The sequence below is a fragment of the Poecile atricapillus genome, chromosome W, assembly GCF_030490865.1.
Source record: "Poecile atricapillus isolate bPoeAtr1 chromosome W, bPoeAtr1.hap1, whole genome shotgun sequence".
In the NCBI taxonomy this organism is placed as follows: Eukaryota; Metazoa; Chordata; class Aves; order Passeriformes; family Paridae; genus Poecile; species Poecile atricapillus.
Window position 1 is genome coordinate 66,124,290 of NC_081288.1, and position 24,220 is coordinate 66,148,509.

Here is a 24,220-nt window from a genome sequence, read left to right on the forward strand (position 1 = left end):
TCCAAAATCCCAGGGCGATTTGGGTTTCCAATACGGGCGCGCTGCGTGATGAGGGCGATCCACTTGCTCCATGTAGCGTCAGTGGCGTGGTGGGTAGCAGGAACCTTTCCTTTAAACATCCACCCCAGCACTGGCAGTCGGGGTGCCAGGAGGAGTTGTGCTTCTGTGCCAATCACTTCTGAGGCGGCTTGAACTCCTTCATAGGCAGCTAAGATTTCCTTCTCTGTGGGAGTGTAGTTGGCTTCGGACCCTCTGTAGCTTCGGCTCCAGAATCCCAGTGGTCGGCCTCGAGTCTCCCCAGGCACTTTCTGCCAAAGGCTCCAGGACAAACCATTGTTCCCGGCTGCAGAGTAGAGCACGTTCTTCACATCTGGTCCTGTCCTGACTGGGCCAAGGGCTACTGCATGAGCAATCTCCTGTTTGATCTGAGCAAAGGCTTGCTGCTGTTCAGGGCCTCAGTGGAAATTATTCTTTTTTCGGGTAACCAGGTAGAGAGGGCTCACGATCTGGCTGTACTCAGGAATGTGCATCCTCCAAAAACCTATGGCACCTAGGAAAGCTTGTGTTTCCTTCTTGTTGGCTGGTGGAGACATTGCAGTGATCTTATTGACGACCTCAGTGGGAATCTGACGCCGTCCATCTTGCCACTTTACTCCCAGGAACTGGATCTCTCGAGCAGGTCCTTTGACTTTGCTCTTCTTGATGGCAAAGCCGGCTTCTAGCAGAATCTGGATGATCTTTTCTCCTTTCTCAAATACTTCCACTGCTGTGTTCCCCCACACAATGATGTCATCAATGTACTGCAGATGTTCTGGAGCCTCACCCTTTTCCAGTGCAGCCTGGATCAGTCCATGGCAGATGGTGGGGCTATGCTTCCACCCCTGGGGCAGTCGGTTCCAGGTGTACTGCACTCCCCTCCACGTGAAAGCAAACTGAGGCCTGCATTCTGCTGCCAAGAGAATGGAGAAAAATGCATTAGCAATGTCAATAGTGGCGTACCACTTCGCTGCTTTGGACTCCAGCTCGTACTGGAGCTCCAGCATGTCCGGCACGGCAGCGCTCAGCGGTGGAGTCACTTCATTCAATGCACGATAGTCTACAGTCAATCTCCATTCTCTGTCAGACTTGCGCACAGGCCAGATGGGGCTGTTGAAGGGTGAGTGGGTTTTGCTGACCACCCCTTGGCTCTCCAGCTCTCTGATCATCTTGTGGATGGGGATCACAGCATCTCGATTTGTCCTATACTGTCGGCGATGCACCGTCGAGGTGGCAATTGGCACTCGCTGTTCTTCCACCTTCAGGAGTCCTACTGCAGATGGGTTCTCTGATAGTCCAGGCAAGGTGTTCAATTGCTTAATGTCCTCTGCCTCCACAGCAGCTATTCCAAAAGCCCACCTGAGTCCCTTTGGGTCTTTGTAATAGCCATTTCGAAGGAAGTCCATGCCCAGAATACACGGGGCCTCTGGGCCAGTCACAATGGGATGTTTCTGCCACTCCTTCCCAGTCAGGCTCACCTCAGCTTCCAACAGAGTCAACTGCTGCGATCCCCCCGTCACCCCAGCAATGGAAACAGGTTCTGCCCCCACATGTCCTGATGGCATTAGGGTACACTGTGCACCAGTATCAACTAAAGCTTCATATTTTTGTGGCTCTGATGTGCCAGGCCATCGGATCCACACCGTCCAAAAGACCCGGTTTTCCCGTGCCTCTTCCTGGCTAGAGGCAGGGCCCCTCTAGCACTGGTCATCCTCTCCTCCCTGGGCATACATGCTAGAGGTTCCTTCAAGGGGATCATCCTCTTTTCTGTAATATCTGGCAGTTTCGTCACGGGAGGCTGAGGCTACCTTCACTTTAGTGGAACCTTTCTGGTTACTGGTTCCCTACCTGAGTTGACGCACTCGTGCTGCCAGGGCAGAAGTGGGTTTCCCATCCCACTTTGCCATGTCTTCCCCATGGTCACGTAGAAAGAACCACAGCTCGGTTCGTGAGGTGTACCCTCTCTCTCTAGCTGGGGGACGTGGGGCTTGGAGTTTTGGGCTTGTGACCCGCACTGGTGCCATATGGGAACTGCTCTTCCTCATCTCTTCCCTCATTTCCCTCATCTCCTCTTTGAGTTCCTTAATCACAGCAGAAATCTTAGCCTGATGTGGGCCATGGACCATACTGTCATAATTTCTAAGCCTGGTGGCAACAGAACCCACCGTCTCTCGGCCGTTATCGGCATTAATCGTTGCAATATAGGTGGTGTAGTCACGTGGCCCTAGATTTGCCAGACTCCACAACATCTGCCCAGTGCACCTGACTTTGTCGGGGTCATTATCATGCTGTCCACCCCTTCCAAAAAGGACCTCTAATATAGCCACTTCTCTCAGCTGTTGGATCCCTTCCTCAATGGTTTTCCATTCCCTTCTATGATAGTGCTCTTCCATTCTCTCTCTATGGACAAACCTTTCTCTTACACTCATCAAAAGCCGCTCCCAGAGGGAAAGGGGCCCTTGCTCCCTGACAAATATCTGATTCACACCTGAGTCCTGCGTCAAGGGTCCCACATTCCTCGCCTCACCACCATCCAGCTGCACGCCTGTACCCATAAGGTCCCAGACCCGAAGTAACCAGGTGGTATAAGGCTCACGCCCCCGCCTCACAATGTCTTTTTGTAACTTACGGAGACTGTCATATGTCAGAGACTCAGTGATGATTTCAACTTCTGGCTCCCCTGTGGGTTGTGAGGACCCTTCTTCCTTATCCTTATCAGCAGGGTGCTGTGATTTCACCTTAGACTTCCTCGTTTCCACAGGGGCAACAGCTGCTGGCTGTGACTGCCCTTGTGGTTCATCTGGAACCTGGATGGTTGTAACATCTGTGGGTTCCACTGCTGCACCATCAGACTCTCCCTCTTTGGGGCAGGGGGATGGTTTCCCAGCAGCTGAGGAAATGCACTCTATCTTCTGGCTCATCTCACGTATCTCCTTCACCAGAGCCCCCATCCACTCTAGGTGGCTCATTTCTGAGGTGGGCTGTGGGGCAGGGGCAGGCTCTGGAGCAGCACTCCCTGTCTCTGGGGCAGGGGCAGGCTCTGGAGCAGCACCCCTAGTCTCTGGTGCAGGGGCAGGCTCTGGAGCAGCACTCCCTGTCTCTGGTGCAGGGGCAGGCTCTGGAGCACCACTCCCTGTCTCTGGGGCAGGGGCAGGCTCTGGAGCAGCACCTCCGGTCTCTTTCCCTTTGTCTCTGAAGGCTAAGTAGAACAGGCCTATCAGCAACACCAGCCACTGTATGATGTCATTAGCATTCAGAGAAGATTTTAACCCTTTGAAAACTGGCGGGGTAGGCCCAAGGAACTGGGTGAAAGGTTGGGAGAAAATTTCCCCAGCTGTCTTTTTCTCCCAGTAGGTACCATTATTAAAGTAACCTGAAAACCATCCAGTTAGTGTGTGACAGCTCTGAATCCATGAGCCCGCTGTCCAGAGGACGTTAAACATCCATGAATTCCTCACCTTATCAACCCACAAAACAAGCTGGATAATAGCCACAGTAGCCTTAGTTATAGGACACATATTTAGGTAAGGTGCAGCAAATGGGAGAAATATAGCTGTGACCACATGGCCCACAAACCTGGGTAAGCTAAACAACATGGTTCTACCTAACAAGGTTTCTAAATCCAGCACACAAAAGTTAGGTTATTTAAGAACTGTTATTCCTTTTTTGCCCTTTTTCTCTCAGTGCCCCACGTTGGGCGGCCAAAATCTGTCTTGGTTCTAGAAGACAGGTGTCTGCTAGGGAGAGCAGGAGCCTCCCTTGCGATGAAAGAATGTAGACCCCCTCCCTCCGAATTATTATAATTTTGAAATCAAGGGGGCTTTCAGGCAGAGATCTGGGGATAGGAATAACAGCTCTTTACTAGTATAACCAGTAAACAAACAAACAATAACTACAGCAATAACAAGAAAACAGAACCAGGGACCCCGGGACAGCTTTCTCGGCTGAGACGGGATGGAGGAGAGGCTTTGTTTTCACAAACCCCTCGGGCAGTCAGTCCCGGTGCTCCTGCAGGGCTCCGAGGAAACAGTCGGCTGGGACAGCAGGGATGAGCTGAGATCCTGGGCTGGTGGATGAGGTGGATCAGCAGCTCCACGGCGATGCCTGGCAGGACAGCGGGTGCGAGGCCACCAACCAAGAGGGGAGAAGGAGAAGAAGCAGCTCCGCGACCCAGCGCACCAACGTCCTTCTTCCCTGAAGCCGAGGAAAAAGCCAGCTAAAAACTGTCCCCACCCTCCTTTTTCTGCCCCCTTCCCCTGCCACCCTGGGCCCGGCTACTCTTTGTCCTTTGTGAGCACCCTTAAGTACCGGTAGTTAGGTTTCCCAGCACATAATGGGTAAAAATTCCCACCTAACCCTCAACACGTATAAATCCAAGGAGTTCCTAGAGTTTGTCCAGCAGTGGCAGGTGGAACATAAGACTGGCATCCCACATTCCCCCACAGGTCAAGCTATGATTGAGTGTACCCACCAGACACTCAAACAAGTCCTGGCCAGGCAGAACAGTGCAACAGCGTGGATGTCACCACAACAAAAGCTCTGCAAAGCCATGTTTGCTATCAATTTCCTGAATTGTTCATTTGAAAACATGAATCCTCTGGTGGTTTGGCATTTTAACAGTGGTGATCAATTTAAGCTGTCACAACGTCCACAGGTCTTAATCAGGGACCCAGAAACCTGGCAGACCAAGAGCCCCTATGAACTTGTCACTTGGGGGCATGGCTACGCGTGTGTATCCACCCTCACAGGCCCGCGTTGGTTACCCCAAAAGGGGGTAAAACCTTTCATTTCCAAAAACCCAGCTCCAGCAGAAGGGGATGAAAAACAAGTGGCAGTCGCTTCCAAAAGAAGACGTTGCTGGAAAGAGGGAGAGGAAACCTTTCTGACATCTGGTTAGTCTCCGGCAGACACCCACTGACTTTGAATATGCTTTAAAAATGTTTGTTTCTTTTTTTTTAGAGAAAACCTACCTCCCACTCAACCCCATGATAAGCCCTATTATTGAGAGACCGCCAGCTCTTCACCAGTCTTCACAGAAGTAATTGTGAATGCCAATTTATTTTTATCTTTAGCACACTTTTATAGGGTTCTACAGGGTCTGCAGGCAGAGCAAGCAACTATTGGCTAACACACACAGTTTACATTTTTTCTCTTACACACAGGGATATTGTTTTGCTTTACTCTCTCTTCTGCATGAAGGTTTCAAGGACTTTAGCCCTTAATATCACGACTTATTTCAAAGGCTGGTTTGTGCATACAGGCCTTTACTAATATATAAAATATAGCAACACCCTATCCCAGTTGTCATCCTGCTCACGCTGAGCAGTCTGACAGCTGCGTGGATTGTCCTCAGACACGCCAGAACATTTGGGTGACCCTGGCACAAATGCTCCAGCAAGAAAATATATGCCTGTCCACTGCAGTAGCAATAGACCCCATGTCCACTTGCCTGGTAGGGTTTCCATTGCAGGCTGGAGAATTTCCAGCCAGCTTTGACACTCCTTTGTCTAACACAGGTCCTAAATCACACAGCATCCGAACACATGAAAATCGTAGGCGGGCTGTAATGATTAAGAACCCTGTGGAGGAATGGTTACCAAAACTGCCCAAAGCAGATAAGGAACCCCAAGAATTAGACTATTGGGTTCCTCCCTGGCACCTTATTGTATTCATTTTCCTTACAACTCATTATCCGACACTAGAGTGTAACTGTTGGACACAAAATGATTCACACGAACGCAGCTTGAGGTTTGGTGAAAGAAAGAGAATAGTTTATTTGTTCTTTCAGTATTTATAGGTTTCCAACTACAACCAGGGATTGGATTGTCAGGTTAACACCTTCCCAACCACACTGGCCGTGAGAGACGACCATCAAAAAGCATATCTTTAATGGAATGTATAAACACCTATGTTTATAGTTACTTTCCTGGGAAAGTGGCTAGAACTTGTAGAAAACAATATTGAAGGCCTGATTCTCAGGGCGACACTAGACCCTTTAACAACATATTACAATTTCAAGAAGAATTCAGTTCCATGAAATGGTGTGATATTCTAAGTCATCTTACAGCACATGAACCACTCCACTCACATCCAAAAAATCTCCTTAAGGGTTTGTTCTTAATTTGTGGAGATAGGGCATGGGCAGGAATCCCATCTCAGCTTTTAGGAGGGCCATGTACCATAGGGCAGTTGTCCCTGTTAGCACCCAACCAAACCTTAATTGGCAAATGGGTTCGTAAAAACAATTTGATCAACAGAGTTCATAAAAGAAGCGCTGATAATTTGGACCCAAACTGTGATTCCGAAGTTTTTCATTGGGCTAAATCAAAAAGAATTGCTGCGTCTGTATTTCTTCCATGGGTCACAGCTGCCAAAGCTCTAGGTGAGTTAGGGCATCTAGAATGCTGGGTAGTCAAACAGGAAAATTTAACATCCACTGCCCTCATCTCCCTCCTAGAAGACCAGGAAATCACCAGGCAGGCCACGCTCCAGAACTGAGTGGCCATAGACTTCCTCCTGCTGCTGCATGGACACGAATGCCAGGAATTTAAAGGACTTTTCTGACTAAAACCTAACCTCAAAAGCTCCCAGCGTCCACATAGCTTTCCAAGAGATGAAGAGTTTGATTGGACAAGTGAAGCAAGAATCCGAGGACTGGTTTAGTGAACTATTCAAAGGCTGGGGACTCACGGGGTGGTGGACTTCGATAGTTAAAACAATCCTGTTGTTTTTTGTTGTTTTGTTCTTAATAGTGTTGGCATTCAGGATTATACGTTGCTTGATTTTAAAAGCCCTCAGCAGTTTAATCCCTACTATCTCAGAAGTCAACCACATAGAACTAATGGACCAAAAACAATCTTACCGGCCCACTAATCACGAGTGATGGACAAATTCATGTTCTGTATCAGAATAAGCCCAATGCCCTTCTTTTAACTTTATATAATTAAAAAGGGGGGAGATGTCATGTTGCACTATGTTACGCTAAGTGGTTTTACCCAGTTGCTCCCCCTCTGGGTCTGTGGTGTGTTGGTTCCTTCCCCCTCGCCCCTCCCCTTCGGTTTGTCCCCATTGGCTGTAACCTGCCTTCCTCTCCCCTTTTCCCCTCAGTTTAAAAATCCCCATGATTGCTGCCTCTTTCTCTCTTTTTCCCTGGAGTTTGTTCTGGAATGAACTGAGAAACAGTGTCCTGGGAAGAGAGAGCCTCCTTGTCTTTTACCTTTGTCCTTGCCAAATCACCCTCCCACCCCTGGGTGGATTGGAGATAGTCGGAAGATTTTCCGGGGCTGGGAGCTAAAGGATTACGGTATGGTACCTGAGGAAAACACCTGAAAGCGACCTGGTGAACTGGTGAACTCTCTACCAGGGCTAATAAAGTCTGAGGGTTTGGGATGACATGGTAAAGAAATTTGTCTGCAAACCAGTCCTGGACAGAGAAGAGACATCTCTGATACAGAGACACCAATGGGTTCCAGATGACAGGTCAAGTGGTAGGCTTCAGAGACTGAAGCCATTTGCAGCTTCTTGCTCCAGTTAACTTTTGAACATGGTACTGAATGCTGAAAAAGTAATGAGCACTTTGCAAGCACCTGCCCTTCAGACTGAGAGATTTTTGTACTCTGGACAGGCACTCAGGAGAAGTGCTTCTGTGAATAAAACTCAGGTGCTCAGAAGTCTGTGTAAATATGGCCATAAGTATACATACAAACTAGAGTTATGTATTTGTGCGTTTTGCATTATTCAAGTAATACTTTCTTTATCATCAGCCAAGAAAGAAGGGTTCAAAGCCTAGGTAAAAGTTGCTGAGAAGACAAAGGGAAAAGGGAAGCAGTCCCTACAAAGTGGTTGTCCTACTAATGCTGCACTACGACTATTTTCTGTTAGTGTGACCAGGCATCTAGAGAGATGTTTGGTATCAGGCAGTGTTTTATTAAGCAAGGTATTTAAATAGAGATATACAGAGGTGCCTTTCTGTCAAAATGGCAGCCATATTTTTTATCATTAAGAGACATCAGCCGCAAGATCACTTCCTGACAAACTGAGGTAATGGTGGTGGTACTTTAATGTCTTGACCTCTTTCCAGTTTCTTCTCACAGTCAACTAGATAGTTGACTCCATCAATGACAATCTGAACTAGTTCTACCTAAAACAACAAGAAAAACAATAATAATAAAAGATTTAGGCAACACTGTTAATAGAGGAAGGAAAAAATTGGTTTGTATGGCAAAGACTGCAAGTAAAGCTGGACCCAAGGAGAATCATGACCTGGACACAGAGATCACACATGCTGTGATACAGGAAATATGGGTCATACATTGGCCAAGTGGAAGCCCATAGTAATTCCCTTCTCCTGTTCATGCTGAGCTTGGCCTTCTGATATTAGAAATTTTCAAATATTCTCCTAATTTCCACCAAATCCTGATCCTACATGTATCCCTATATAAATAGACAAACAGAAATGCTTAAATAAAAGGTTTAAGCATGAGTTTAGAGACCTATTTAAAATGTTACCACTCTGAGAATACAAGAGGCCAAGAACTACAGCATGTCAAAGCCATGGGAATCCATTTGCTATGTTCTCACAATTTACATATTAGGACAAAGAAAGGGAAAAGGCAGTGCCATGGATATTTAGAGTCACTGGGCAGTTCTCTCTGAAGCAACGAATGCCAGTGTAAGTAAAGAGGTTCTGGTGTTTTGCCAACAGCAACTTGTGAGGTTTGGATTAATGCCTTTATCCAAATGTGTTTGGGCTTAAAAGCTACGGAACGTTGGTCTGACATTTGGTAAATGATTGTGAAGACTACTGGCACTTTTTCTTTCTTCTGTAGAAAGTAGGATAGTTGTATTTTCTTTATGGATAGTAATGAGATATATGAGTAATACTGAAATGACTCGGAAGAATCATGCAGAGCCCTCCCTTATTGTTTAGCATGCTTAAAGAATCTGTACATATGTGCTTACTTCTTGATGTTTTAGACTGTTGTTTACCTATATTCTGTGAAATACAACAGTTTTATTCAATATACAGTCAGTACTGTAGAAGAAAGAATGCACTGCATCCAAGTGGACACTAGTGAATTGCAGAGGATAATCTATACATCATCAACTGTAGAAACTACCTTGTTCTGTGATATGAAGATACTAGTATAGTTTTGTGCTATTAAATTTTAAAGCCATATAGTTCTTTGAGTGACTGAAAAAGCAAAAATTATGTTCTCCTATGAGAAAACAGTCAACTGAAAAGTAATTGGAATGGGAGTGCAAGTAGAGGAGGAGACACTCATTTCCCCAATGCAGTAGTAGCATGTGCCCTGAAAGCTTCTGGATGCATAGGGTAGGGGAAGGAAGTGAGGGTTCCTTCACATGACTAGGAGTTTGTAGGATGGCAGGACTAGGCTTTTGGCCACAGCTGTTTAGAATAACTTGCTGTGGTAGGTTGACCTTGGCTGGATGTCAGTTGCCCACCAAGCCACTCTATCAGTCCCTCAGCTGGATGGGGGGAAGGGGGGGGGGGGAGAAAATAATATGGGAAAAAACCCTCATAGGTCAAGATAAAGGCAGTTTATTAAAGAAAAAGCAAAGGTCGCATACACACAAGCGATGGGAAAAAAACCAAAGATTTTATTCTCTACTTTCTGTCAGCAAGTGATCTATGGCCTCTTCCCAGGAAGCAGGGCTTCAGCATGCATAGTGGTTGCTCTGGAAGGCAGACATTATAAATAATGAATGCCCCCCCCTCCTTCCTCCTCCTTTTCTTAGCTTTTATATCTGAACAGATGTCACGTGGTATGGAATATCCCTTTGGTCAGTTTGGGTTAGCTGTCCTGGTTATTCCCCCTCTCAAGATCTTTCCCACCCTCAGCCTACTGGCGAAGGGGGAGACAGCACTGATGCTGCACCAGCGCTGCTCAGCAGTAGCCAAAACACTGGTGTGTTATCAAGACCTTTCTGGCTATCAATGCAAAGCACAGCACTAGAGGGGATGCACAGGGGAAAATTAATACCATCCCAGCCAAACTCAATACAGTGAAAGTGCATGACTGTGAATCCTAAAAGGAAAACTGCATGTTAATCTATTCTTAATGTCAGTGCTTGATTCCCTGTGTGGGTTAGTCCTAAAATCCTGCTTCTTTCATCAGCATTTTGCACTGGGTACAGCAGATACCTGTCCAATGTACAGTATGTAACTGTTCCCAGTGTACAACTTCAGTGAACCTCATTCAGAAAGATGGAGATGGAGAGGGACTTTTTACAAGGCATGTAGTGCTAGGATAAGGGGGAACGGGTTCAAATTGAAAGAGTAGGTGTAGATTAGATATTAGGAAGAAATTCTTTACTGTGAGGGTGGTGAGGCACTGGCACAGGTTGCCCAGAGAAGTTGTTGATGCCCCATCCCTGGAAGTGTTCAAGGCCAAGCTTGATGGGGCCCTGGGCAACCTGATCTAGTTGATGACATCCCATCTGATAGCAGAGGGGTTGGAACTAGATGATCATTAAAGTCCCTTCCAACCCAAACCATTCTATGATTCTATGATTCATAGATGCCTAGCTCATGCCCAACACTGAAGAGACAACCTGTACACCTATCTCATAGCAGTGTGTTCCATGAGGTATTCAGGTATAAAAGTTCATGCTGTGATGCTGAGAAACATTGTCCCAAGGGAATTCTGTTACCACAACCAAATGTTTCTAGTACCTGCATGCTTTCAACAAAATGCTTCAGCACATGATGTAAACCAGTCACATTTATGGAACTTGCTCAGGAACTTTTCATATTTGGAAAACATTGCATGCACAGTAGTAATTTTTTGTTGCGTAAACCTTTTCATTAGATCAAATACACAAGGAGAAAAAACTGCCATAACTCCAAAAAATGACAATTCCTAGTGAACTCAGATAAAGGGAAATGGTCCTAGTACAGATCTGAGTTTAAAAGCAAGGAATAAAACAAATTAAGTTACCTCTGATCGACCCATGCGGTCCAGGTTGGAGATATCATACACATCTGCTACAGCTGCTGTGTCCACTCCACCAGTGCCACGCTTCTGTAGCCTCAAGTTATCCAGGATTTTTGGAAACCTGGGATCCTAACAGAAGAAATAGGTTCGTGCATATTGTCTTTTGCCTTGTTTATTGTTATTATCCATGATCTAATGCCATCTCCAGAAAGACAGGCAGAGACAATTTCCTCTGTCTTTGGATTATAGCCTGTCTTGATGTTTGTCTGCTGAGTAGATTAATTTCCATAACAAATATAATAATTTTCATTATACAAGTATGCTCAGTCCTGCATTATGCCTGGGACTTAGATGTTGCACATCTTGCAAACATCCAATTGCTGTAAATTGTCATTTTTTATTTGTTTCTTTATAAATCACATGAAGACCTAATTTACATCACTGGCCTTTTAAACAATTTATGTACCTTGCTAAGCTTTGGCAGCTTTACATGGACTCCAGCACGTAAACCAGTTCCTAGGTTTGAAGGACAAGTCAGAATGTATCCAAGACGTTCATTCCACATGAACTCCCAGCCTCGTTCTTTAATTAATCTTTCAACCTATGAAGGAAAAAAAAAAAAAAAGGAAAAAGAATTGCATAACTGCATACAAACATCTCATCTTCTGACAGTTGTTTATAGATAAAATTCTTTTATTCTTTTTACTTTGTATCTATGTTGATGATTAACTTCACTGTTTACCAATGGAAGTACATATAGATATACTCAAGTAAAGTCTGGTTTGGCTTTAGTATGAACCTTTGTATTTATCATGCATCAAGTTCCTCAGTGAATATTACAAAAATTTCTTCATCATTTTCTAACTACCATTAACTTGAAGGCTCTTTAGCACTTAATCACATGGCCTTAGACCATGAAACTATATGCTGACATAATAATTCTGACTTTCACCTATAGTATAAATGATTTTCTAGCCTAGGTGCTTTTAGAGCAAAGTTGCAAAGCACAAGTCCAAACATCTCAACTGTGGAGCAAACAAAAGGACGCAAAGCCTAGTTTTATATAATTTTCAAGGTGATTACATGATGCTAGGTGAAGGACACTTGATTTCTAAATGCTTAAATTTCATAGCCCTGCTTCCACTATGAAAAGACTATATAGGTCCTCTATAATTATTTTTCATTAGTAATTCTAAAACCCAGTTACAAAGGAGACTGGAATCATTATCCTCAGAAATATCACAAAGGTCTATTGTAGCAGTGCAGAAAATGGATAGTGTTGCTGCTACCACTCCAAAGCGTCTCTTTGAGGAAGCCGCTTGGGTGGGCACAGACAGTCACTGTATCCAAAAGTCACACACACTGTGGATAGGTCAGCAAAGAAAGACAGGAAGGGCCTTCTGTATAGTATTCCAGTGAGGTTTATTCCAAAGTCCCACAAAAGGTTCCAGTGACAAAAGACCAGGATTTTCTGCAGTGTCTCAGGTTAAGTATGGGGTCAGGAGACAATAGTCTAGGGGCACTGACTTATAGGAAATTAGGTAAATTTACCTAGTGTTGCATACCACCATGGAGAAGCTTTTGTGTCTCATCCTAAGCAGTCAGGCTTTCTTGAAGCCTGTGGCAGATTCTTCCGGGGCATCCGCCCAGAAATTCTCCTAATAGGCTCAAGGGCTTCTTCAGTCTATTGACCTTTGAATAAACCACTATTCTGTCCACTCAGATACACTTCTGAAACCTAATTCTGTGACCCAAATACAATTTCAGTTCATTAAAACCAGTCAGAAGAGAATCAGATACCTGTGCCAGTTCAGATTCACAAGTCCTCTGCAATATAGGCAAATATTTCCATTCTGCAGAAGAATACAACATAATGGACTCTCCTGACATTTAAATATTGTGTGAGGATGCAGAAATTGCTTGTAAGAAACTAGATCTGATTTCCTGCCTCATACACTTGCTCTGGTCACAGTTTACAAAGCTATCTGACCACTTCATATGTCAATGTCCAGAGGTCCACTTCTTTTGAACAAGAGATAAGCACAGTAGCAGAGGAAAACATGGAAACAACATCCACAAACTATGTCACTTAGACCCCAATCCTGTACATTATTCAGTCTCATGGATATGCCTAAAAACCGTATCAGATCCTAGTGAAACACCCAGATGCCAATGAAGCATGCACTAGGCACTTTTGTTTTTCCATGTTCCCAAACTCACCCCATACTCAAAATTTCTTAGAGATGCTCTAAACTTACCTTCAGGGACCACTTCCTCAGTCAGATAATCATAGAATTATATAATGGCTTGGGTTGGAAAGGACCTTAAAGATCATCTAGTTCCAACCCCCCTGCCATGGGCAGGAACACCTTTCACTAGACCGGGTTGTTCAGAGCCCCATCCAACCTGGCCTTGAACACTTCCAGGGATGGGGCATTGACAGCTTCTGTGGGCAACCTGTGCCAGTAAAGTTTACTGTACCCTCACAGTAAAGAATTTCTTCCTAATATCTAATCTACACCTACTCTCTTTCAATTTGAACCCATTCCCCCTTGTCCTATCACTACATGCTCTTGTAAACAGTCTCTCTCCATCTTTCTTGTAGGCTCCCTTCAGGTACTGGAAGGCCACAATTAGGTTACTTCAAAGCTGCCTCTTTTCCAGGCTGAACAAAACAAATTCTTTCATCCTTTCCTCATAGCAGAGGTGTTCCACCCCTCTAATCATCTTGGTGACCTCCTCTGAATTCACTCCAACAGGTCAATGTCCTTCCTGTGCTGGGGACCTCAGAGCTGAATGCAGCACTCCAGGTGGGGTCTCACATTAGCATAGTAGAAGGGAAACATCACCTCCCTTGACCTGCTGGCCACAGTTCTTTTGATGCAGCCCAGGATACAATTGGCTTTCTGGACTGCAAGCACACATTGCTAGCTCATGTCCAGCCTCTCATCCACCAGCACCTCCATGGCCTTCTCAGCAGAGCTGCTTTTGATGTGTTCATCCACCAGCCTGTATTGATACTGGGGGTTGCCCCTACCCAGGTACAGCACCTTGCACTTGGTTTTATTAAACCTCATGAGATTTCCACGGTCCCACTTCTTGAACATGTCCAGGTCCCTCTGGATGGCATCCTGTCCTTCAGGCATGTCAACTGCACCACTCAGCTTGGTGTCATCTGCAAACTTGCTGAGGGTGCATTCGATCCCTTTGTCTATGTTCTTGATGAAGACCTTGAATAATACTGGCACCAATACAGACCTCTGAGGGACACCACTCACCACTGATGTCCATTGGGACTCTGAGCCACTGACCACTACCCTCTGGATGTGACTGTCCAACTAATTTCTTATCTAACAGTCCACTCATCAAATCCATCTGTCTCCAGTTCAGAGAGAAGGATGTTGAGGGGGACCATGTAAAAGGCTTTACAGAAGCCCAGATAAATGATATCTGTAGTTCTTTCTTTGTCCACTGATGTAATCACCCCATCATTGAAGGCCACTAGGGAGGTCAGGCAGGATCTGCCCTTGGTACAGTAGTGCTGGCTGCCTTGAATCACCTTCCCATCCTCCATATGCCTTAACACAGTTTCTAGGAGGATCTGTTCCATGATCTTCCCAAGCACAGAGGTGAGGCTAACAGGTCAGTAATTTCCAGGGTCCTGCTTTCTATCCTTTTTAAAGAGGGGTACAATGTTTCCCTTTATCCAGTCACTTGGGACTTCACCTGACTGCCAAGACTTTTGATATATCATGCAGACTGGCTTGGCAACTACATCAGCCAATTCCTCCAGAACTCTGGGTTGCATCTCATTGCATTCCATAGACTTCTGTACATTCAGGTTCTTCAGGTGGTCATGAACCTGATCTTTACTTACAGTAGGAAGCACTTTGCTCCCCAATCCCCATCCTGATGTCTATCTACAGGAGAAGTGTGGGAGGAGAGGTTTCTATTGAAGACTGAGGAAAAAAGTTGTTGAGTACCTCAGCCTTCTCATCCAGTTACCAGTTCACAAGCATTGTTTATCAGGAAGGGTACACCTTTGCTGGGGAGGATGAAACAGGGAAACCTTATGAATATGATTGTTTAGCAAAAGATTCTGAAAATATGAAGCCTAGAATCAAAGTAGAAATGAGAGCTAGCTTTGAGTCATGGGATGCTGAGTGCTAGTTAATAAATATCCAAAGAACAATAGCCTCGCCAGCTAAAGGAGAATCCCTGTTGATGAAACAATGTCCTTCTGCAGATGGAGAATCCAAAGGTCAAGCAGCAAGAGACGAATTTGTAAAGCTTTTAGAGTTTGAAATGTAACACTGTATGGTAATGTAGTAGTTCCTATAGGCTATATGTAAATTCTTTAGTGGGTGTGTCTCGTAGTCATTGGTTACTGGGAATTAGAATATTCACTATAGAAAAGCATATAATGTATTGTAACAAGAACTTCGCTCTCTTATTCTGCCCACGCTCTTAATACTCTTGTGTTCTCTCTCTCTTAATACTCTTGTTCTCCTAGCTCTCTTTAAGCTCTCTTACTCCCCCCTCTCTTACTCTTATTCCCCCCTCTCTCTCTTTAACCTCTCCTCACTTGCTCTTCCGGCTCCACTCTCTCTCTCTCCCTGACCACGTGTATGCCGCAGCTGGCGGCGGATACGGGTCTCTCCCTCCCTTTACCCATATAATAAATTGCTTATACCTGAACAGCTTGACCCTGGAGAAGTCTCTCATCACGAGCAAGTGTTTTGTACATCTATACACCTTCTTTGACTTTCCTTTTTTGGGTAACATACATATAGAAGACATTATAGTTCCCCGCTTTCCCTACTTTGCCATGTGGTATTTGTTTGGGTTTTTTTCAGGTGAAGGCCTGTGCTGGTGGCTTTGAAACAATGTGAGAGTGTACAATTGCATAAGCTATACAGCTGTTGGGGATTTCCTGAAACAGGGGAGTCTAGAAATCCAGAGAAGCTGGAGTGAAAGCTGCTTTGCCAGAGTGAGACGAATAAAGCAAATTTTCCAAAGAAAAAGAAAAAAACATTTCTTTAGTCATTCAGTGCTGAAGATTGTAATATAAAAGCTAAAATGACATTTTATCTATTTTTCCTACAACTCAGCTAACAATTTCTTTCCTTCTTTAACTGCTATTAATGTGGGTTGCTACTTCAACTGGTGTTACTTTATTTTGTTGCTTCTGGAGATGTCAGTTCAGTGTTAATCATGCTAAGTAATGCTGACAACAGCCCAACAATAAACAAACAGGCATAATAAATTCATTGAGTTACTACCTCTTTTAAACCATGACAAAATCTTTCAAACACCCGTTTCATGTTGCCACCCTTTTCCATGGAGATCACCCTGGTGTGGTCCTCTTCATTAATCCAGACAAGAAATGTCTTGTCATTGTTATGCCTGGTTGAGAGAAAAATGAATAGCTTTAAAGCAGAAGATAGGCCCTGAAAAATAACTCTCAGTATCCTTAGTTTCATTACAGTCTTTCAGGACTGTGAAGAGGTTAAGCACTGCAAAATAACATTGCTCTGCACAGTTAAGGATGCAGTTAAGCTACTTTCACATCTTGATTCCCCCATGCCAATGGAATTATGCAAGTTTCTCAAGTTACAGTGAAAAGAGCAGTTTTCTCTGATCACATCATGCTGCCCTGAAGCTCAGCTACAAAGAACATGTCTTCAAACATTAACACAGTTGGGATGTATAGCTGCTAAGGGAACAGGTAAAGGGAGAAGCCAAATTCTGCATCTTCAGTCACTGGGGATAGCTTTTACTGTTCTTAGAAAATTGTGCAGTTAGAAAAAAAACTGAGGGCACAGCCATATGACCTTACTTAATTGTATTTTGTCTTCTAAATCAAATCCCAGTGCCCTTCATATCACTTTATAACATTGAATTGCCACATAAGTCAAATTATATATCTGAGGAAAACAGCTACATGTTGCTTCTGGACACTGCATTAAAGATGCTGGCTTGTCAATTAAGATAATGCCTACAGAGAAGTTCTCTTGTTCCAGACAGATTAGTCATGACTAGGTTTATAAAGTGCTAGATCAAACCTGAGGTCAATTTTCCTTGCTTTTCTTCATTTTTTTTTCTGTTTTTTGCAACAATCTTTCTACAGAATGTAGAAAGTGATTGATAAGATTTGTACATACAAACAGTAGAATATGACCGAGTTTGAAATACGTGAAATTTGCAACTTCACTGAGAGCGTAACTTGCAGTCTGCCTTTTACTGCAACTCACTTTTCACACTTCGACAATGCAAAACTGAACAGGAGCAAGCATCCTGTGGCCTGACATTATAGTTAAAGTGGTTCAGTTATTTAATTTTCAGTCACGTACAAATAGTCAGGGTAGGATTTTCCAGAGATTAATGTTGGCCTGACTCAGCTTCTCCTTTAATTGAATGAATCTTCCCATTGCATTAAGGAATGCTGAGTGATACCACTCAGATACCACAAAGAAAAAAATCTGTTCTATGGCAATACTGCATCATGTTCAGAAGCCTATCCAGTATTATTCTGATAAGTTAAACCTGCTTTGTCAGGAAGCATGCACTGTAAAACCTGACAAAAGCCTGTGGAAATAATTTCATGGTGATTCACAGTCTTTCTGAAATCAAACTTTTATCTTGAAATAGAAAAAACAGATATTAAAAAAACCCCATAGAAGGATCCATGTTTATGGTGCTACATTGTGTTGCTGTTATTAACGATTGTTTATGTAGAACCATATAATAATGGAATTATTTAGGTTGTAAAAGATACTTAAGATCAAGTCCAACCATTAACCTAACACTGCCAAGTCCACCACTAAATCATGTCCTTAAGTGCCACATCTATATGTCTTTTAAATACCTCCAGGGATGGTGACTCCATCAGTTCCCTGGGAAGTTTGTTCCAATGCTTCACAACCTTTTTGGTGAAGAAATTTCTCTTAATACCAAATCTAAACTTCCCCTGGTGCAACTTGAGGCCATTTCTTCTTATCCTATTGCTTGTTACCCAGAAGAGGCTGACCCCCACCTGGGTACAACCTCCTTTCAGGTAGTTGTAGAGACGAGGTCCCCCCTCAGTCTCCTTTTCTCCAGACTGAACAAATCTGGTTCCCTCAGTCACTTCTCATCTGACTTGTGCTGTAGACCCTTCACCAGCTTTGTTGCCCTTCTCTGGACACACTCCAGCACCTCAGCATCTTTCCTGTAGTGAGGGGCCCAAAAGTGAACACAGTATTTGAGGTGTGGCCCCACCAGTGCCAAGTACAAGGGGACAATCACTTCCCTCGCACTGCTGGCCACACTATTTCTGATACAAGCCAGAATGCCATTGGCCTCCTTGGCCACCTGGGCACACTTCTGGCTCATATGCAGATGGATATTGACTAACACCCCCAGGTCCTTTTCTACTGAGCAGCTTTCTAGACACTCTTCCCCAAGCATGAGGTTGTTGTGACCCAAATGCAGGACCTGGCATTTACCCCGGTTGAACCTCATGCAATTGGCCTCAGCCCATCTATCTAGTTTGTCCAGATCCCTCTACAGAGTCTTCCTGCCCTCAAGCAGATCAACACTCCTGCCTAACTTGGTGTCATCTGCAAATATACTGAGGGTTCACTCAATGCCCTCATACAAATCATCAATAAAGATATTAAACAGAATTGAACCCAATACTGAGCCCTGAGGAACATCACTTGTTACTGTGTCAAAGGCTTTACTGAAGCCCAGCTAAACAACATCTGCAGCCTTTCCCTCATCTACTAAGTGGATCACCTTGTCTTAGAAGGAGATCAAGTTAGTCAAGCCCATGCTGACTGGGTCTGATCCCCTGCTTGTCCTGTACATGGCCATTTGATGGCACTCATGATGATCTGCTATAACCTTCCTGTGCACCAAGGTCATGCTGACAGGCCTGTAGTTCCCCAGATCGTCCTTCTGGCCTTTCTTGTAGATTAACTTCACATTTGGCAACTTCCAGTCAACTGAGACCTCCTCGGTTAGGCAGGACTGCTGGTAAATGATTGAAAGTGGCTTGGTGAATTCTTCTCCTGCTCCCTCAGTTACTCTTGGAAGGATCCCTTTGAGTCCCATTGACTTTTGTATTTCTAAGTAGTGTTGCAGGTCACTGACCATTTCCCCTTGGATAATGGGGCTTCATTCTGCTCCCTGTCTTCCAGCTCAGTGGGCTGGGTGCACTGAGAAAAATCAGACCTATTAAAGACTGAGGTAATGAAAGCATTAAGTACCTCAGCCTTTCCTCATCCTTTATCCTCATGTTTCCCCCCCCATCCAATAAAGGATGGAGATTCTCCTTAGCCCTCTTTGTGTTGTTAATGTATTTATAGAACTATTTTTATTGTCTTTTATGGAAGTTGCCATATTAACTTCTAGCTGTGCTTCCTGGACTCCTTTTCCCTTCAGGACTGCCTCACAAGGGACTCTTTCAACCAGGCCCTTAAACAGGCCAAAGTCTGCCTTCCAGAAGTCCAAGGTAGCAGTTCTGGTAACCATATTCCTTACTTCTCTAGTAATTGAAACCCTTATCATTTCATGATCGTTGTGCTCAAAATGGCCTCCAAATGTCATATCATCCATAATTCCTTCTCTCTTCACAAACAAAAAGTCCAACGATCATGCCTTTCCTAGTTGGCTCATTCTCCAGCTGTGTCAGGAAGTTTTCTTCTTCACATTCCAGGAACCTTCTAGACTGTTTCCTCTCTGCTGTATTGTTTTTCCAGCAGACAAGTGGTAAGTTGAAGTCTCCAAGAGAAAAAGGGCTAGTGAATGTGAGACTACTCCCAGAAGCTCATAGAATATTTCATCTGCCTTTTCATCCTGGTTGGATGAAGACCACAAGGATATCTACCTTGTTAGCCTTTTCCCTGGTTCTTACTTATAAACATGCAACCCTTTCATCACCATCGGCAAGCTCTAAACAGTCAAAACACTCCCTAACATACAGGGCTACCCCATGGCCTCTCCTTCCTTGTCTATCCCATCTGAAGAGTTTATAGCCATCCATTGAAGCACTCCAGTTCTGAGTCATCTCACCATGTTTTCATGACTGCAATTATATAATAGTTTTTCATCTGTGCTATGATTTCCAGCTCCTCCTGTTTGCTGCCCATGCTGAAGGCATTGGTGTAGATGCACTTCAGCTGGGGTATTGATCCTTCCACCTTTATTGTGGGAGAAGCCCTAATTCCTTTGTGACTGCTATCAAGATCTTCTATGGTTTCTAACACTTTAACAATCCTTGCATCATTTCTGTCTTTGCCTATAAGAATATAAAGGTGTTAATTTTTTTTTCAATTAATCATTTAAAACACTACATAAATATTTAAAACCAAACTGAACATGCTGTGAGTACCAGTGCAGAGTGACTGTGGGGTTAGGAGAAGCAAGGAGATTCCAATACATGTTTTAAAATATGACAGAAGCTTCTACGTATCACACAACATACCAGATTCCTCTGGCATCTGGCCAGTCACGTGCCATCCCAGCACATGTTAGCAAAGGGGACACTGGCTTATCAAAGAGAAAATGATCCTGGACACAAAAACGGGGCCAGAAAGAGAAATAAAAACAGAGAAAGATATAAAATAAATTGAAGTTTATTAAGAGAAGCAGTAAAACCCTGTCTTATGTATTTAATATGAAGATAGTCAATATAATTAAATTAAATAGCATGTCTTGTGAACCTGATTCTTTCCTGACTTAAAGTATGAGAATAATGTTGATAACACACTGATGTTTTGGTTGTCGCTCAGCAGTGCTTACTCTAATTCAAGGACTTCTGTTTCCCATGGTCTGCCAATGAGGAGGTACACAAAAAGCTAGGAGGGAGCATGACGCAGACAGCTGACCTGAACTGGCCAAAGGGATATTCCATACCATAGAATATCATGCTCATTATATAAACTGAGGGGAGTTGGAGCAGCTGAGGAGCAGCTGCATGGTACTTACTTGCCAGCTGGGATTAAACGATGACAGACTTTTCTTGGGTTGAGATCATGGAAGATCGGAAAAGACCATGTTAAAACAAGTTTGTTATAAGCATTCATTGTATTGGTTTAGTAGCTGCTGGTCACAATGTTGATTCATTTACTCTCAGAGCTGTTCTGCTTGTTCTCGGGGTTTTTTACATAATGCCTTACTTGGTGTATGTGTTCCCTGTGGATATTTATTGTCCTTGGGACCTGGGCTCAGATTATGATTGCAGTGGACTTTGTAGTATTGGCTTATGATATAGTAGACTTGCTTGTGGTAAAACTAAGGTGGTACATGCACTCAGCATTGCCACCACCTCTGTACTTTGGGAGCTACCAAAGTACTAAGGCCTGAAAAACAGGCCCTGGGTCAAAGTTGACCTCTAGATGAACCTTCCAATCAAACATTATATGTATCCACTCATAGAAATAGCATTATTAGCAATATGACATATGCATCTGTTCATCGGCAAAACATGTATTTACGTTTCTGTATTTAGAAACCAGACAAGGCCACATCCGGCCTTGTCTGGGGTTGTACGAACAAAGACAACTCCTTTGGTTCCTCCTTGAGACCTGGCCAGGCTTTGGGAGAAAACCAGCAGGAGAATAAAACCAGATGTTTCTATACTAAAAATAATAGTAGCTTGTTTATTCAACAACATAAAAGTTGGGCTACTGTCACAGTGAAGTTAGAAGCCTCTTTGCCTGTAGGTGGGTGCACCTGTAGAATTTCCCAGTTACCAGGAATGGTCCTCCAGTCCTTTGTTGTGACAGTGGCTTCCTCCAGCTTTTGTGTGGATCTGGATGAAGTGGTAAAGTATTGGGGTAATTGATGATGTATCTTTCTTAATCACTGTAGGCATTCTTTTGTAGTGATGATTAGATGGATTGCTTAGCTTATCCTTTTGTAATTCTTTGCTAATGATTATGTGCATTGCTTAGCTTATCCATTATAATTCTTTGCAGTTTTGTATAATAGTAAATTACACTATTCCTTAAGCTGGTGTCCATGTCTTTGGTACTGACCCTGCCCACTATCAAAAAAGCCATCTATTGGGAACTTTAATAATGACATCTTTTTCTCTCCCAGAGAGCCAACATATGGGGGAGGGGGAGATCCCTCCCTCCCTCCCTTCCTCCCTTCCTCCCTTCCTTCCTCCCTTCCTCCCTTCCTCCCTTCCTCCCTTCCTCCCTTCCTCCCTTCCTCCCTTCCTCCCTTCCTCCCTTCCTCCCTTCCTCCCTTCCTCCCTTCCTCCCTTCCTTCCTTCCTTCCTTCCTTCCTTCCTTCCTTCCTTCCTTCCTTCCTTCCTTCCTTCCTTCCTTCCTTCCTTCCTTCCTTCCTTCCTTCCTTCCTTCCTTCCTTCCTTCCTTCCTTCCTTCCTTCCTTCCTTCCTTCCTTCCTTCCTTCCTTCCTTCCTTCCTTCCTTCCTCCCTCCCTCCCTCCCTCCCTCCCTCCCTCCCTCCCTCCCTCTCTCTAGGAGCCAGAATGTTGCTGAATATGGTTCAGGTCTTGTTTAAGGTTAAACAGCTATTTAAGAACATCACCCAGACATCTGTCTCAAGGATGGATAGTTATGAATGGCAGGGTGTATGAGAAAGTACCTAGGACAGTGACTGTCTCCAACATTTTGGAACCCCTGAAAATCTGCAGAATTCTGAAAAACGAGTAAAAGAAGAAGTATGCTGTCACCCTGACAATTCCAGAGAGACACAAATCACTGCAACCTGTTGGGGCCTGGCTAATGCCTACAGAGCCCTGTTCTACACTACTCAGTGCCCTCAGGGGGAAGAGGTCTCTGGATCTGACAACAAAACAACAGGCACTGAGGCTTCTACAATCCCAATGATAGACATTGTGGCTACTCAAGCCCCGGTGTCACGTCCTGCGCTTACTCCAACCCCTGTGACAGACACTGCCACTGAAACAGAGAACCAACCTGTGCTGGTATCAATCACCCCTATACACAAGAAGAAATAGACATGAAAGACATCTCATTTAGTAAAGGACACATGCAAAAGACAGACATGTAACATGGAGTTATACTTACATCAATAAGCTGCTGCTGATCCTTCTCAGACATATTTGTCAAGCTATAGTACTTTCCAGAAAGGTCTCCTTTCAGCCCAGCTAGAGCAGTGACTACAACATTTTCCACTTCTCTTCTCTCAGCCCTGGTACAAGCTGGAGGAAGGCTGAGACCCCGAATGCTACGACCAGTACGTACTCGTGATGAGAGGACATATTGCTCATCAAATTGACCATGGGTGATCTGAAGGAAAAATGTTTTTTAATTTACATGCAGACACCCATTTTGTACACCATCATAAAAAATGGGTCACCTTTCTGCCCAGGAATTATAACTTCTTCTAGATATCACAGAACATCAGGAACCCCTCAGTGTTTCAAATACTAAGGGTTTTTAGGAACTCCAAAGTTATTTTGCTGACTGAATGTGGCAAAGTAACCAGCTGATCCTTCTTAGCTCTGGCATGGAATATGAAAATATCTGAATGGCTTTTGGAAACATGTATATGAACATGGAAAGAAGGCCAGATGTGGAAGTTCTTTTGAAAGAAGAAAGTCTAAGATGATACTAATCAATGCAGTTATTGAACTATGAAGGAAATACTAAGCAATGACTAAGACTTGACTCTGTGTGCAGAAGGGGAATGCTTTCGCTCTGATCCTTAAATACATGGATAACTTTAGCTCATGAACACGCTCACAGTGTCATTAGGCAAAGGCCCAAATGTTTTGTACCAGCTGGGATCAATACCTCTCTTAAGAACAAGGTAGGAATGCAACTAGTTTGCTGTTAGGGCCATGAGTGCACCAAGGATCTCTGCAAACCTCTTTCACCCTCTCTCCACTGGGTTTTATCCAGCTCTGATATTGCACAGTTGTGTAACCATGGATCAAACAACTTTGAAAATAGCTGTCTGAAAAAGATTTCTGAGAAGTTTCATCTGCAGTCCTTACACCTTGGTTTGAGCTGCATTTAATTTAAGGCACTGATCAGTCCTTGTCTGAGTTACTTTGTAAGTATGCCTGTGCCTGGCCTTGTACCTTGTTTATCCTGACCCTGCCTTGCTGACCTGACCTCAGACTTGCCTTGTTACTATGGGCTTTTCTGTCAATCACTGGCCTGTTGGCTAAACCTGTTTACTGTAACTAGACCCATTCACCTGTTCTCTACTTGCTTGGGTACTGTGGAAATGTGCCTTTGG

At 44.1% G+C, this 24,220-nt stretch overlaps 1 protein-coding gene and 1 long non-coding RNA gene across 5 annotated transcripts in view; both read right to left on the reverse strand.

Moving 5' to 3' along the window:
- Positions 1 to 3,870: 3,870 nt before the first annotated feature.
- The window catches only part of LOC131591467 (creatine kinase S-type, mitochondrial), a 47,980-nt gene continuing 27,630 nt past the window's right edge, over positions 3,871 to 24,220 (reverse strand). Inside the window, exons 5-10 of one of the 4 annotated variants that reach the window (XM_058862206.1) lie at positions 23,041 to 23,262; positions 20,464 to 20,549; positions 16,277 to 16,400; positions 11,461 to 11,595; positions 10,998 to 11,123; positions 3,871 to 4,230 (exon numbers count right to left, since the gene is read on the reverse strand). In XM_058862206.1, coding sequence (XP_058718189.1) covers positions 4,120 to 4,230; positions 10,998 to 11,123; positions 11,461 to 11,595; positions 16,277 to 16,400; positions 20,464 to 20,549; positions 23,041 to 23,262 — 804 coding nt within the window. In that variant the 3' untranslated portion in view covers positions 3,871 to 4,119. Of the gene's footprint in view, positions 4,231 to 7,941; positions 8,177 to 9,582; positions 9,736 to 10,997; positions 11,124 to 11,460; positions 11,596 to 16,276; positions 16,401 to 20,463; positions 20,550 to 23,040; positions 23,263 to 24,220 lie in introns of those variants that run through there. The other 3 variants (XM_058862205.1, XM_058862207.1, XM_058862208.1) reach the window with 3 other exon arrangements.
- Positions 21,452 to 23,026, reverse strand: LOC131591472 (uncharacterized). The gene is made up of 2 exons (XR_009280386.1): positions 22,595 to 23,026; positions 21,452 to 21,792 (listed from the first exon to the last, which is right to left on the reverse strand). It is a non-coding gene; the product is annotated as an uncharacterized LOC131591472 (long non-coding RNA).